Consider the following 15319-nt stretch of genomic DNA (forward strand, 5'->3'; position numbering starts at 1 on the left):
GGAGGCTGAGGCTGGAGGATCACTTGAGCCCAGGAGTTTGAGACCAGCCCGGGCAACACAGGAAGACCTCGTCACTACAAAAAATTAAAAAATGTGCCAGATGTGGTAGCACACACCTGTAGTTTTAGCTACTTGGGAGATTGAGGCAGGAGGGTCACGTGAGCCCAGGAGTTTGAGGTTGCAGTGAGCTATCATCGAACCACTGTACTCCAGCCTGGGTGACAGAGCAAGATTCTGTCTTTTTTTTTTTTTTTTTTGAGATGGAGTCTCGCTCTTTGCCCAGGCTGGAGTGCAGTGGCGTGATCTTGGCTCACTGCAACCTCTGCCTCTTGAGTTCAAGTAATTCTCCTGCCTCAGCCTCCCAAGTAGCTGGTATTATAGGTGCCCGCCACCATTCCCAGCTAATTTTTGTGAGACCGAGTTTCACCGTGTTGCCAGGCTGGTCTCTAACTCCTGACCTCAAGTGATCCGCCTACCTCAGCCTCCCAAAGTGCTGGGATTACAGGCATAAGCCACCATGCCGGGCCTCGCACCTTGGCATTTTAACGTTCTTCCTGAAGTACTAACGAGCAGAGTGCCACAAAGCCAAATAGAGATGTTAGTCTACCCTTTCTTGCTTTTAGGCTCACAGTCTTGTATGTGAAATTGTTAATTTAAAATGTAAAGGCTGAGGCCAGGCAGAGTGGCTCACGCCTTTAATCCCAGCACTTTGGGAGGCTGAGGTGGGTGGATTGCTTGACCTAGAAGTTCATGATCAGCCTGGGCCACATAGTGATATGCTGTCTCTGCAAAAACTAAAAAAAAATTAGCTGGGTGTGGTGGCGTGTGCTTGTGGTCCCAGCTACTTGGGGGGCTGAGGTGGGAGGATGGCTTGAGTCCGGGAGGTCAGTCCAGGAGGTCAAAGCAGGAGTGAGCAAGGATCCTGCCACTGCACGCCAGCCTAGGTAACCAAACGAGACGCTGTCTCAAAAATAAGTAAAATAAAATGTAAAAGCTGAGCGCAGTGACTTACACTTATAATCCCAGCACTTTGGGAGGCCGAGGTGGGAAGATTGCTTTATGCCAGGAGTTCAAGACCAACATGAGCAACAAAGCAAGAACCCGTCTTTGCAAAAACAAGAAAAAGTTACTAAGCATCAATAGTATTTCATTAAAAATAGTATTTATATGGAAACATAACACATATAGTGAAATTCCTTGTGCTTAGTTGTACCTCTATTTCAGTTAAGAGACTGATTTGACTGTTAATATTACCTATGACGTGTGAAAGCCATAACAGTGAAGTATGTACATAAAATAATATATTGATTAATTCCCCTCATCTAGACGGGTAAGCATGGTAAGCAGCCCTCGGAATTGTTGAAGAGTTCTCTGAAGAATTACTTATCTATTTTGTTTGCCTTGGGCCTTTCTTCCTGTCTTAGTTGTTTTTACTTTATGTGAATCCTGGGAGCCCAAGTTGTGATGCTTTTAGTATTTACATCCAGAATGTAAAATCATATTTTTATGGAAAGCATTGTTCCTTTTTGAGTTTAATGAATTCAGTTAAAACCAAGAGTGTGTTTCTAGATGGGACTATCCTCATAGAAGTAGAACGAGGCAGAGGTTAGGTAGTTCTGCTCTTTTGGAAGACGTAAGAGGGGGTTGTAAGTGATTTATAAATATTAACGCCCTTAATCCTCATGAGATAGATACTGTTATTACCCTTATTTTATAGATGATTAAACAGAAACACAAGAGATCAAGTGACTTGCCCAAGGCAATAAATAATGGAATCTGGTTTTAATGTCCCTGTACTGAAAGGGGGTAATATACTTTTGTTATTTCCTTGAGAAAAAAATATTAGAATAAATATTAAAATCTCTCATTTGATTTTTATTAGTGGTCAGTTTAGAATACTGCTACTGTAGAAATAAATACATTTTTCCTATTTGTTTTGCTTATGCAGGTTTTTAAAAGAGCCCTTTTACCAGACAAAATTGCCAAAAGGGGTCGGGCACAGTGGCTCACACCTGTAATCCCAGCACTTAGAGGGGCCGAGGCAGGCGGATCATGAGATCAAGAGATTGAGACCAGCCTGGCCAACATGGAGAAACCCCGTCTCTACTAAAAATACAAAAATTAGCTGGGGGTGGTGGCACGTGTCTGTAATCCCAGCTACCCAGGAGGTTAAGGCAGGAGCATCGCTTGAACCTGGGAGGCAGAGGTTGCAGTGAGCCGAGATCGCACCACTACACTCCAGCCTGGCGAAAGAGCAAGACTCCATCTCCAAAAAAAAAAAAAAAAAAAAAAAAAAAAACTTAAAGTGCCTGTAGTTTCAGCACTTTGGGAGACTGAGGCAGGAGGATCACTGGAGGCTAGGAGTTCAAGACCAGCCTGGGCAACAGAGCAAGACCCCCATCTCTAAATAAATAAATAAGAATTAAAAAAAGAAAAAATACTTAAAGAATTATATATGTCTAAAAGCAAATTGGTGGAGTTTTTGCATATTTGCAGTTTAACTGCAACAACAGTAAAATTTTTCAAATGTGAACTTACAGGATATCTTTTATTTGTTTGACTCAGATTTTATGGTTAAGAAAATTACTTGTTGAGCCAGGTGCAGTGGCTCACGCCTATAATCCTAGCACTTTGGGAGGCCAAGGCAGGTGGATTGCTTGAGCCCAGGAGTTTAAGACCAGTCTGGGCAACATAGCGAAACCCTGTCTCTACAAAAAAATATAAAAATTAGCCAGGACTGGTGGTGCACACCTGTGGTTCCAGCTACTCGGGAGGCTGAGGTAGGAGGATTGCTTGAGGTGGGAGGATCGGGAGTTGGAGGTTACGGTAAGCCGAGATTGTGCCACTCCACTCCAGCCTGGGTGACAGAGACCCTGTCTCAATAAATAAAAATTTAAAAAACGGAAAATTACTTCTTGAGTAACATAAAAATGAACTAGGAAAAAATGAAATGTATTTGGCTTGTAGAAGTTGATTTCTCCAGGTCCTCCAGAAGAGGGCACTTGGTGTTTACAGTTTAAAACTTTAAAGAGCTTTTGTTTTTCTTAATTGTAGGTTGGGAGTCCTCCTCTTGATCCTACTGAGTGTTTTCTTCCTGAAGAAGAGAAACTTACTGAACAAGAGAGATCAAAAAGGTGAGTAGGTGTAGAAATCAGCCCTTGCAAATATTTCCACATATCATAGATTAGTGATTGTTCAAAAAGGCACTTATAAAGGTTATAGAATGTGGATTCTGACATGAGTAAAACCTCCATTTACCACTTGTTATGTGACCTTGTTCAAACCTGAGACTCAGTTTCCTTATCTGTCAAATAGATACAATAAACAAATCCAACTCAGAGGGTTGGTGGGAGGATCAAAATAAATATATATGAAATTTACTTATAAAACGTAAACCATGGTCCGGACACGGTGGCTTACACCTGTTATCCCAGCACTTTGGGAGGCTGAGGCAGGTGGATCACAAGGTCAGGAGTTTGAGACTGGCCTGACTATTTTGGTGAAACCCAGTCTCTACCAAAAATACAAAAATTAGCCAGGCACAGTGGCAGGCGCCTGTAATCCCAGCCACTCGGGAGGCTGACCCAGGAGAATTGCTTGAACCCAGGAGGTGGAGGCAGTGAGCCAAGATCGCTCCACTGTACTCCAGCCTGGGCAACAGAGCGAGACTCCGTCTCAGAAAAAAAAAAAAAAAAAAAAGTAAACCATTACACAAATATTGGTTTATTTTTTCTTTACAGATTTGAAAAGGTTTATACTCATAACCTATATTACCTAGCTCAAGTCTACCAGCATCTGGAAATGTTTGAGAAGGCTGCTCACTATTGCCATAGTACCCTAAAACGCCAGCTCGAGCACAATGCCTACCATCCTATAGAGTGGGCTATCAATGCTGCTACCTTGTCACAGTTTTACATCAATAAGGTAAGCTTCTTGAAGTAGTTATCTAACAGAATACCAATAGTGAGTATAAAAATAGAACCAGTAGTACCTTGAAAATACCATCTTTTAAAAACAGGTAGCTTGTATTTTATGATGTACAACTGAACCTGAAAATGCAGCCCAGTTTGCCCTTGCACTAAAATTTTGTAGCTTTTTGTTATATAAATTATTTTGAGTTTTAAAATACCGAGTTTTTATCATTGTTTTACATGTTACCTAAGACCAATTCTTTTTTTAACATAGGCACACTCTCTCAACTCATTTTAGTGAGATATTACCTTAAATTGCAGATTTTACCTTGTAGATATAGCTTTATCTTTATGTAATGGTAATCTCATAACTCTGAGAATTTGACTGAGGAAGTTGACTGTTAAATGTGGGCTTTGATAAAAGCATGTGATGCATTTCAGTTATTTTTCAGAATTAACTCTGTAATAATTTTTTAATGTTGGAAATATGTCTGCTGAGTTCCAAAGTTCTAGGTCTTTATACCATACTTCTTTTGGATTGTTACACAGGGACAATGTTTTTGAGCTTCTTAGTTATTTATCAGAATTTCTCATAAAAATTTAAAAAAGCATTGCTCACATCATGTTGGTGTACTCTTAATTGGCCCATTTATTCCTTTAATCCCTGAGAGTTTTTAATGCTAAAATAATTTTACACCACCTTTTCCAACCAGATTTTCCTATTAATCCTTAATAAGACATCTCGGCAATATAAAGTACTTTTATTTATATTTCTGATTCGCAAGCCTCTGAAATTTTGGTAATTCTCTGCTTATCAGAGTTCCTTCTTTCATCTCTCTGGTGACCTGCTGCCTTATCCTTGGGCCTTTATCCTTTTCGAGCATTTCGTTAGCGTTGGTTCTGTAAATGCGCCCGATGATTAAAGTATTGTCCCACAGAATTTCATTCAGAAAAGCTATTAGCAGGAGAGAAAGGGCTGTGGTGACTGCAGCATCGCTTCTAGGACTTTGGTCTAAGATCAAGTGTGTAAGTAACGCTACTGCATATATCAGAGCATTCAGTTAACTAATTCTCATGAATCCATTTCATTGTCCTCATCCAAAGTGTTATCCAGTGCCTCTGCTTGTGACATCTTTTTTATAGCTGTTGGAGGCCCCTTATTCATTCTGTTTAGCAACTTTAAAATTATATATTCACTGTGACTTTAATTTATACTTAAAACTCCGTGGATATTGGCAGTACTAAGATATCTAGATAATTAAAGTGTGATTAAAATTTAAAGTTGTTAAGCATTACTTTTGTGGAGCATGCAGTAATTTTCATGAGACCTCCCACACCCTGCACTTCTATTTTTTTACCAAAATCTTTTTTAAGTTTTTGTTAAAACCAACTGAGTCATATTGCAAAAAGAGGGATTTGAACCATGTTTTTAAAAATGCAATTGTCATTTATATCATTGTCATCTTCATCTGATTCCAGTGATGAGGTTTTGCTACTTGGTGAATCCCTACCTGGCAGCTGCTAAAGTCCCACATTTACCAGCCACCTAGAGGGCATAAGACACTCACTGTTCTAGCAGTGGTTGCTCAGAGGGAGCCAATCTGGACAAAGCTGAAATGACGATAATGGTTAAGGGATTGGATTATAGAGAGATAAAGTTTCATTATGTAAACTCTAACTTTCTTTTGGCTTTTAAGATTTAACGCATTTTTATGTATAGATGTTGCTGGGCTAATACTACCCGTGTCCAGCTATTCTCAAGATGGCTTCTGAATTTGCCATAATGGAAAGATACATTTAAGGCTGCAATTTTAAAGTTATAGCCAACCATTTAAAGCCTTTCGGGTATTACTAATATTTAGTAGACATTCTATTTAATGAGGGTGGCTTCCAACTAAAAGTTGGACTTTAACTTTGAACTTCTGCTGGGTGGTCCTTTGACTTACATGACAAATACAAAATGTTTCTATTAACAAGGAGGTCTTCTCTAATTGTTTGAGAAGTTTGCCATGCCGGAATTGAATTATGAAGTCTTCAGGAGTGTTGGTAAAGCAGTTCCATAAAGTTCATCTGTAGAAGTCTGTTGACTTTAAAACTTGGTGGGAAGCCTTATTGTATGTAAAGTTTAAAGATTTTAGAACACAGGAATATCTTCTTACCTGAATTTATCCTATTTGCCTTTGTATAGTAGGATGTAAAAGGGCTCTCTAAACCTAATAAAAATTAAATCCTCAGGCTGGGCAAGGTGGCTTACATCTATAACCCCAGCACTCTGGGAGGCCAAGGTGGAAGCATTGCTTGAGGCCAGGAGTTGGAGACCTGTCTAGGCAACATAGAGAAACCCCAGAATTAGTCGGGCTTGGAGGCTAAAGGTGGGAGGATCCCTTAAGACCAGGAGGTTGAGGCTGCAGTGAACTATGATTGTGCCACTGCACTCCGGCCTTGGGCCAGAGTGAGACCCCTGTCTCGTAAAAAAAAAAAAAAAAAAAAATTCAGTCCTCTGACACAATGTAAATAGTCTAAGAATTTATTGTGCATGGGATTTTGGCTCTTTAGACTGAACCTAAAGGACTTTTTGAGACAGTTTAAGTCTAGGATGACAGCCATTCCTGTATATCTGTTGATTATATAAGGAGAGCTAACTTTCAGTTGGCAGTTGTCTTTCAACCCGAGTGGATTATTATTAAGAGTTTGGGGGCATTAGTATTTTAACCTTTGAGGTTACATTTTAACCAGATAATACGATAATATATCTTTTATACCTTCTGAATGATCTGCAGCTGTACAGGGCCTCCTTTGTAGTATTTTTATCTGATTTTATACCTTTTCCCATATTAAAAGAAATTATGCAAGTATCAGTTGCAAATAAAGCTGTGTGATAGTCGCATTCACTGTTGTTTATTTCCCTAATAGCTATGCTTTATGGAGGCCAGGCACTGTTTATCAGCTGCTAATGTCATTTTTGGTCAAACTGGAAAGATCTCAGCCACAGAAGACAGTAAGTTTACCTTTGTATGTTTTACATAGCTTTTAAAAAAAGTTTGATTTTGAAATTATTTTAAACTTTTGTGAAGTTGCAAGAACAGAAGAGCTATCATATGCCCTTCTCCTAAATGCACCAATTTTTAGTATTTTCCTTGCTTGGAATCAAATTTTATTTTTCTTTCTGAACCATTGGAGAGAAGGTTACATACATTAGGCTCCTTTACCCTTTCATACTTCAGTGCATATTTCCTAAGAAGAATATTTTCTTACATAATCGTAGATCATTTATCAAATTCAAGAAATGTAACATTGGCCAGGCATGGTGGCCCACGCCTGTAATGCTAGATTTTGGGAGGCCAAGATGAGAGGGGCCAGGAGTTCAAGACAAGCCTGATCAACATAGTGAAACCCCATCTGTGTGTTTTTAAAGAAATTTAAAAAAAAAAGTAACTTTGATACAATTCTTTTATCTACACTGCATATTTCTATTTCATCAGTTGTTGCCATAATATTCTTTCTAGGCATTTGTTTGCCAGTACTGGATTATACAGTTCAAGATTGCATAATGCATTCAGTTGTCACATCTCTTTGGGCATTTTTCATCTGGAATTGTTCCTCAGCCTTTCTTTCCCTTTCATCACTTAACATTTTTGAAGAATATAAGCCAGTTATTTCATAGAATTACTGCCAACTGGGGTTTGTGTGATGTTTCCTTATGCCATGATTCAGATGATATATTTTTGGTTGGAATACTACATGCATAAGCGATGTAGCCAAATATCCATCTTTTTAAGTATAGTGTTTCCTTTAGTCTTAGAAAATCACAGTTAACATGTGTCTTTGAGTCATTTAACAGGTTTTGTAATAAGTTCATCATTTTCTTTAAAAATAGTTTATTTTTAAAAATAGTTTGATTCGGCCGGGCGCGGTGGCTCACGCTTGTAATCCCAGCACTTTGGGAGGCCGAGGCGGGCGGATCACGAGGTCAGGAGATCGAGACCACGGTGAAACCCCGTCTCTACTAAAAATACAAAAAATTAGCCGGGCGTGGTGGCGGGCGCCTGTAGTCCCAGCTACTCACAGAGGCTGAGGCAGGAGAATGGCGTGAACCCGGGAGGCGGAGCTTGCAGTGAGCCGAGATCGCGCCACTGCACTCCAGCCTGGGTGACAGAGCGAGACTCTGTCTCAAAAAAAAAAAAATAAATAAATAAAATAAAAATAGTTTGATTCTATTACTCACTGTTGAACAGTTTCCAACCTTCTTACGATGTTTTAGATTTTGAAACATCATGTCTTCCTTACAAATGGACATTCTAATTGTGGATCTGAAAAATGCAGAGACTCTTAAGAGCTAAAGGAAAGTACATTATCAAAGTAAATAGTTGCTTTCTCCCCTAATATATTAACTACATTAATTACAGATTAGTTGAAGTCTAAGAGGCACTTGTCTCAAAAAATGAACAAAAACTAAATTGCTGAGATATTATTTAATAATTCACTTTATTTAAAGTAATATCGTGAGATTTATTTTGTTTTTACTCTTCAAAATAGCTGAAAAAATGACAGTGTCCAGTGTTTTCGAAATGTTCTTATTGAGCATTCTCATATATTGTTGGTTGGCATATTTGTTGAAAATAATTTGGCTGTATGTTGTGAATTATTTAAAATTGTGTAAACTCTTTTACTCAGTAAATTCCACTTCTAGGAACCTGCCCTAAGGAAGAAATCCAAAATCCAGACAGATTTTTGCACAAATGTATTCATGTTTCGAGTTTAAAAAAATGCGTGTGCGTGTATAAACTTTACAAACCTTTGTGTTGATGGCTGACTTTCAATAGATTGCAGCAAGAAAGCTGCTTTGCTATGTATGACACTCTGACCCAGAAGCAGGTCATCTGAATAGTTTAGCACCAGGTTCTCCACAACCATCTGTTGTGTGACATAGAGGTTTTTGTGATAGTAAAGAATTAAAAACAACAAATTCCAGGTTAGAATTAGAAGAATGGTTAAATAATAGAATATCTATTTAATTGTATATAATGGTGTACTTAAAAATGAAGCTAAGAGTTGATAATGATATGAGTAAAGTGTTTGTGGTATGAGAAAGAAATATGCAAAAATAATAGTGAGTGCTTCTGGGTAGTAGGATTTGGGGTGGATCTTTCTTCCCTTTTCCCCGAACCTCCTGCTTCAGTAAAGATCTGTTACTTTTATAGTCAGGAAAAGTGATATAAAAAAAATTACAGTACCCAATGAAAATTACAGTTGTGACCCTTAACTTAGACAAATCACATGTATATTTTAGCTCCTGAAGCTGAAGGAGAAGTGCCAGAGCTTTATCATCAAAGAAAGGGGGAAATAGCAAGGTGCTGGATCAAATACTGTTTGACTCTCATGCAGAATGCCCAACTCTCCATGCAGGTAATGCAGTCAGAAGTTGCCTTTTTCTTTGTTAAATGAGGAAATTGTAAGTAAAAACTCATAGTGGGGATTGTGCTCATTGGGGTCACATTGTGTTTAATATGAAAGGTGTGTAGAATGTTTTCGTAACTATTTCTTGCTTGGTTTTAAATCGTACTCTTTGAATTGCTTGAATCCGGGAGGCAGAGGCTGCGTGAGCCGAGATTGGACCACTGCACTCCAGCCTGGGCAACAGAGCGAGACTCCATCTCTAAATAAAGAAATAAATAAAATAAATCTTACTCATCATTCAAGGCCTATCTTAAATACTACCTCTTCCTTGAAGACTTTTCTTTGGTTAGAATATAAACTTCTTGAGAGCTGGGAACTATATCATATTCTGTTTTTTGTTTTTTTTTTTAAAGACAGGCTCTCGCTCTGTTGCCCAGGCTGGAGTGTGGTGGCATGATCATGGGTCACTGCAACCTTGGTCTCCCCGGCTCACTCAGTCCTCCCACCTCATACTTGGAGTACAGGCGTGTGCCACCATGTCCAGTTAATTTTTAAATTATTTTGTAGAGACTGGCTCTCACTATGTTGCCAAGGCTGGTCTTGAACTCCTGGGCCCAAGTGATCCTCCCGCCTTGGCCTCCCAAAGTGCTGGGATTACAGGTGTGAGCCACTGTGCCTGGCCTAACTAATCTTTTATTTTTATTTTTATTTATTTATTTTTTTGAGACAGAGTTTTGCTCTGTCGCCCGTGCTGGAGTGCAGTGGTGTGATCACAGCTGCAACCTCTGCTTCCCGGGTTCAAAGGATTCTCCTGCCTCAGCCCCCCGAGTAGCTGGGATTACAGGTGCCTGCCACCATGTCTGGCTAAGTTTTGTCTTTAGTATAGATGGGGTTTCACCATGTTGGCCAAGCTGGTCTTGAACTCCTGACCTCCAGTGATCCACCCATCTCGGCCTCCCAAAGTGCTGGGATTACAGGTGTGAGCAACCACACCTGGCCAAGCCCTTACTAATCTTTATATACTTCTCAGTGTTATCTTACACACAGCATGGACTTGATAAACTCTAAAAGGGTAGACTTTTAAGAAATAGCTCATGTAATAGTTCAAAAATAGAAGCAGAACTGATGGCAGTGAAGAGCGTGGACTCGAAATACACTAGGCAGGTATGAACTCCAGCTCTGCCGCTTCGTAGCTATGTCTTTGTGGCAATTTACTTAATATATTTTTGCCTCTATTTCCTCACAAGTAAGTTGGAGATAATAGTACTTAATACTGTTGTTATGAGAGTTAAATCAGTATATATTAAGGCCTCAGAAAAGTGCCTGAGACATACTAAGTCCTTAATAAATGTTAACTACCATCATCATTATTAATTTATGCCCAATCCTAGTTTCTAACCACTAGGGAGGATAATAAAATTAATCATTTAGATGCAATATACTAAGTGTAGATACATAGGAAGCTTTCCTGGGGGAGTCATTGTGCTTTTGTTTTTTTATATGTGTGTATTAAGGTATGATAATTTATTATTATTATTTTTTTTTACATGGGACTCTGCTTGATAAAAGTATAATAATCTTTAGTGGTTGTATTAGTCCGTTCTCACACTGCTATAAAGAACTACTTGAGGCCAGGTGCAGTGCCTCATGCCTATAATCCCAGCACTTTGGGAGGCCAATGTGGGAGGATCACATGAGCCCATGAGTTTGAGACCAGCCTGGACAACATGTTGAAACCCTGTCTCTACCAAAAATACAAAAAATTAGCCAGGCATGGTGGTGTGCACCTGTAGTCCCAGCTACTGGGGAGGCTGAGGCAGGAGAATCGCTTGAGCCCAGGAGGCAGAGGTTGCAGTGAGCCAAGACTGCACCACTGCACTCCAGCCTGGGTAACAGAGTGAGACCCTGTCTCAAAAAAAAAGAACTACCTGAGACTGGGTAATTTATGAAGAAAAGAGGTTAATTGACTCACAGTTCCTCAGGCTTAACAGGAAGCATGACTGGGAGGCCTCAGGAAACTTAGAATCATGGCGGAAGGCGAAAGAGAAGCAAGAATGTCTTACCATGGCAAGCAGGAGAGAGAGAGAGGGCAAAGGGGGAAATGCCACACACTTCAAAACCATCAGATCTCATGAGAGAGCTCACTCACTACCACAAGAACAGCAAGGAGGAAATCTGCTCCCAGTGATCCAGTCACCTCCCACCAGGTCCCTCCTCCAATTTGATGTGAGATTTGGCCGGGAACACAAATCCAAACCATATCAGTGGTAAATAATATAGAACCTTGTGAAACTACTAAACGAAAGAAAACCAAACAAACAAACCTCAACACATCAGAAGCATAGGTCTTGAAAAGATGAAGATAATTTTAAAGGTTAGAGGGTAAAGAGGAGGCATATTAAGGAAAGACAGGAAGTAGGGAGAAGAACTATGGGGCTTTATGTCTAGAGAATTTGGAGCCAGGAAGAGCTGTCAAGTTTATTCTGGCCAGGTAAAGAAAGCTGGAAAAGGAGGGTTGCAGGGACTATTGGAGCAAAACAGTAGGCTAATTTAAGAAAGCATCCTAGAGAGAACATGTAAGTAAACAAGCAGCCCCAGAAGGAAGGAAGTATACAAGATTTAGAGACTTATGATCTACATTTGAAGTAATTGTGTCAAGCAAAACACACTATGATTTGACCCTTACCTTTCATTTTGTTGATGTTTCTAGTCTGGGAACTTAGAACTTCATCACTTGGTTAGTTTAAACTCACATATTTGCCATGCTACTAAATTACTCAGATTTTCCTTAAACCGGTTTTGTTTTTTGAGATGGGGTTTCTGTCACCCGGGCTGGAGTGCAGTGGCATGATCTCCACTCACTGCATCCTCCACCTCCCTGGCTCAAGCAATCCTCCTACATCAGCCTGCCAAGTAACTGGGACAACAGGTGTGTGCCACTGTGCCCGGCTAATTCTTTGTATTTTTGTTAGAGACGATGTTTTACCATGTTGCCCAGGCTGGTCTTGAACTCTTGAGCTCAAGCGATCCACCCACGTCGGCCTCCCAAAGTGCTGGGATTACAGGTGTGAGCCACTGCGCTCACCCCTGACTTTCTTTTTTAACCTTAACTTCATCCTTTATCATCTGTATATTTATCTGAAAGACTTTCTTCAGTTCAAGCTTTAAGACATACACAAATTTAATCAATTAAGTATTTATTTATGCCAACCCTGTGCTAGTCATTGGCCAAGGATACTATGATGAACAAAAATGAACCTAGCCTTTGACTTCATGTAAAAGTACAGTTTTGCTAAGTTCCACAAAGGAGAGACACATGATATGAGAAGGCACAATAGGAGGAAATAACAAGCAAGCTCCAGGGATGAGTAAGTAGGAGTTACCTAGACTGAAGAAAAGAAGGCGCACCATGTCAAGGAGCTGAAGCAGCATGTTTAGAAGTTCTGTGGCGTAAGGGAGGATTATATCAGAAGGGGTGGAGCAAAGGCTGTGAGGTTGGAGCTGAGGGAGAGGGAGTGTGATATAAGCTAAAGTTAGAGTTAGAAAGGGGCTGGAGCAATCAAGGCTTTGAAGCATTGTTGTCTTCATCTTCTGAGCATTTGGAAACCTTGAAGGGTTTGTGGAAAGATCACTGGTGAGACAGTGTCAACTGAAAAGAAGAAAAGTCCTTGGGATCCATTATTTATTTTTATTGGCCAAGAAGAGCTTACCCTATTTCTTAACCACCTTAGTTATTCTTTCTTTTTTGATTTGCTCCCCGACCCCCAAGAGGTAGAGGAGATAAAACTTTAACTAGGAAGGTAGATTTAACTTTTTGTTCACTTTGATGTCTTTAAGAGACCTAGAGCATTTCTCTCTGATATATTTCACTAAATAACTAATAGCATAAACATGGTAGCATTACTCTTAATGGCATCCTTGTGAAACATTTTTATGATGTAGATTACAGTCTTTTTGTTTGTTTCTTGAGATGGAGTCTTGCACTGTCACCCAGGCTGGAGTGCAGTGGCGCAATCTCCACTCACTGCAACCTCCGCCTCCTGGGTTCAAGCAATTCTCCTGCCTCAGCCTCCCAAGTAGCTGGGATTACAGGTGCCTGCCGCCACGCCTGGCTAATTTTTTGTGTTTTTAGTAGAGACAGGGTTTCACTATGTTGGCCAGGCTGGTCTTGAACTCCTGACCTCGTGATCCGCCCGCCTGGGCCTCCCAAAGTGCTGGGAGTAATGTATCACATGTATATAATGTTTCACAATTCTCAAAGTACTTTTACATGTAGCATTTATCTTATTGGAAGGAGTAACTGTAAATGAATTTCAGTTCCTCAGAATAAATGATATGTAAGCAGCTTGTCTATTTAAATACTTTTTTTTTCACATTTCTTGAGTTTTTAGTATAATTGGAAGAAAGAAAACAGTTTTCAAAGGTGTTTAAGATTATGATACCCTTCTAAACCAGGCCGGAAAGTAAGAGACTTCTCTTTTCTAAAAAACTCTGAAGTTTGCTTTAATATTATTTAATAGCAGGAGGTGAGTGTCCTACTTAACCATAATTTATTTTTTTTCCTTCAGGACAACATAGGAGAGCTTGATCTTGATAAACAGTCTGAACTTAGAGCTTTAAGGAAAAAAGAACTAGATGAGGAGGAAAGCATTCGGAAAAAAGCTGTGCAGTTTGGAACCGGTGAACTATGTGATGCCATCTCTGCAGTAGAAGAGAAAGTGAGCTACTTGAGACCTTTAGATTTTGAAGAAGCCAGAGAACTTTTCTTATTGGGTCAGCACTATGTCTTTGAGGCAAAAGAGTTCTTTCAGATTGATGGTTATGTCACTGACCATATTGAAATTGTCCAAGACCACAGTGCTCTGTTTAAGGTGCTTGCATTCTTTGAAACTGACATGGAGAGACGGTGCAAGATGCATAAACGCAGAATAGCCATGCTAGAGCCCCTAACTGTAGACCTGAATCCACAGTATTATCTGTTGGTCAACAGACAGATCCAGTTTGAAATTGCACATGCTTACTATGATATGATGGATTTGAAGGTTGCCATTGCTGACAGGCTAAGGGATCCTGATTCACACATTGTAAAAAAAATAAATAATCTTAATAAGTCAGCATTGAAGTACTACCAGCTCTTCCTAGACTCCCTGAGAGACCCAAATAAAGTATTCCCTGAGCATATAGGGGAAGATGTTCTTCGCCCTGCCATGTTAGCTAAGTTTCGAGTTGCCCGTCTCTATGGCAAAATCATTACTGCAGATCCCAAGAAAGAGCTGGAAAATTTGGCAACATCATTGGAACATTACAAATTTATTGTTGATTACTGTGAAAAGCATCCTGAGGCTGCCCAGGAAATAGAAGTTGAGCTAGAACTTAGTAAAGAGATGGTTAGTCTTCTCCCAACGAAAATGGAGAGATTCAGAACCAAGATGGCCCTGACTTAATCCTTGTTTTTAGAGAAAGGAAATGTGCAATATTGAAGTGATCTTTTTCCCTAGTCAAACAGGCCCAATTCCATTGTGATATTTACCTTTATAGCCAGGTGAGTGCAGTTTGAACTTGAGATACAGTCAACTGAGTGTTTGCTAGGATCCTAAGGAACATAAAGTTAATTAAAAACTTACACCTAATTATGTAAATTGCCTTGTTAAAGACATGTGATTTGTATTTTAGATGCTTGTTTCCTATTAAAATATAGACATTTCTACCCTCAGTTTCTAAATGTAGATTATTTTTTGGCTAGTACTTGATAGATTCCTTGTAAGAAAAAATGCTGGGTAATGTACCTGGTAGACAAGCCTGTTAATATATTAAGATTGAAAAAGTAACTTCTATAGTTACTCCTTCTAAAATATTTGATTTCCTAAATTCCCACCACCCAAAATATTTCCCTTTTGAAAATACTAAAAACTAAGTTATGTTACTATAAAGTGTAAAATGGTTTGTCTTAATTATAGGAGAAAAAGGCCTTGTTGGAAATAAAATAAACTGACTTATTTCACTAATGAAAA

At 39.4% G+C, this 15319-nt stretch overlaps 1 protein-coding gene across 1 annotated transcript in view; it reads left to right on the forward strand.

The window, feature by feature from the left end:
* KIFBP (kinesin family binding protein) overlaps nt 1-15319 on the forward strand; it is a 29080-nt gene extending 13761 nt beyond the window's left edge. Inside the window, exons 3-7 of the mRNA XM_032138794.2 lie at nt 3055-3134; nt 3741-3924; nt 6825-6909; nt 9202-9317; nt 13877-15319. Of these exons, the coding sequence (XP_031994685.1) occupies nt 3055-3134; nt 3741-3924; nt 6825-6909; nt 9202-9317; nt 13877-14752 (1341 nt within the window). The 3' untranslated portion in view covers nt 14753-15319. The remainder of the gene's footprint in view (nt 1-3054; nt 3135-3740; nt 3925-6824; nt 6910-9201; nt 9318-13876) is intronic.

The sequence above is a fragment of the Hylobates moloch genome, unplaced genomic scaffold, assembly GCF_009828535.3.
Source record: "Hylobates moloch isolate HMO894 unplaced genomic scaffold, HMol_V3 SCAFFOLD_3, whole genome shotgun sequence".
Lineage (NCBI taxonomy): Eukaryota > Metazoa > Chordata > Mammalia > Primates > Hylobatidae > Hylobates > Hylobates moloch.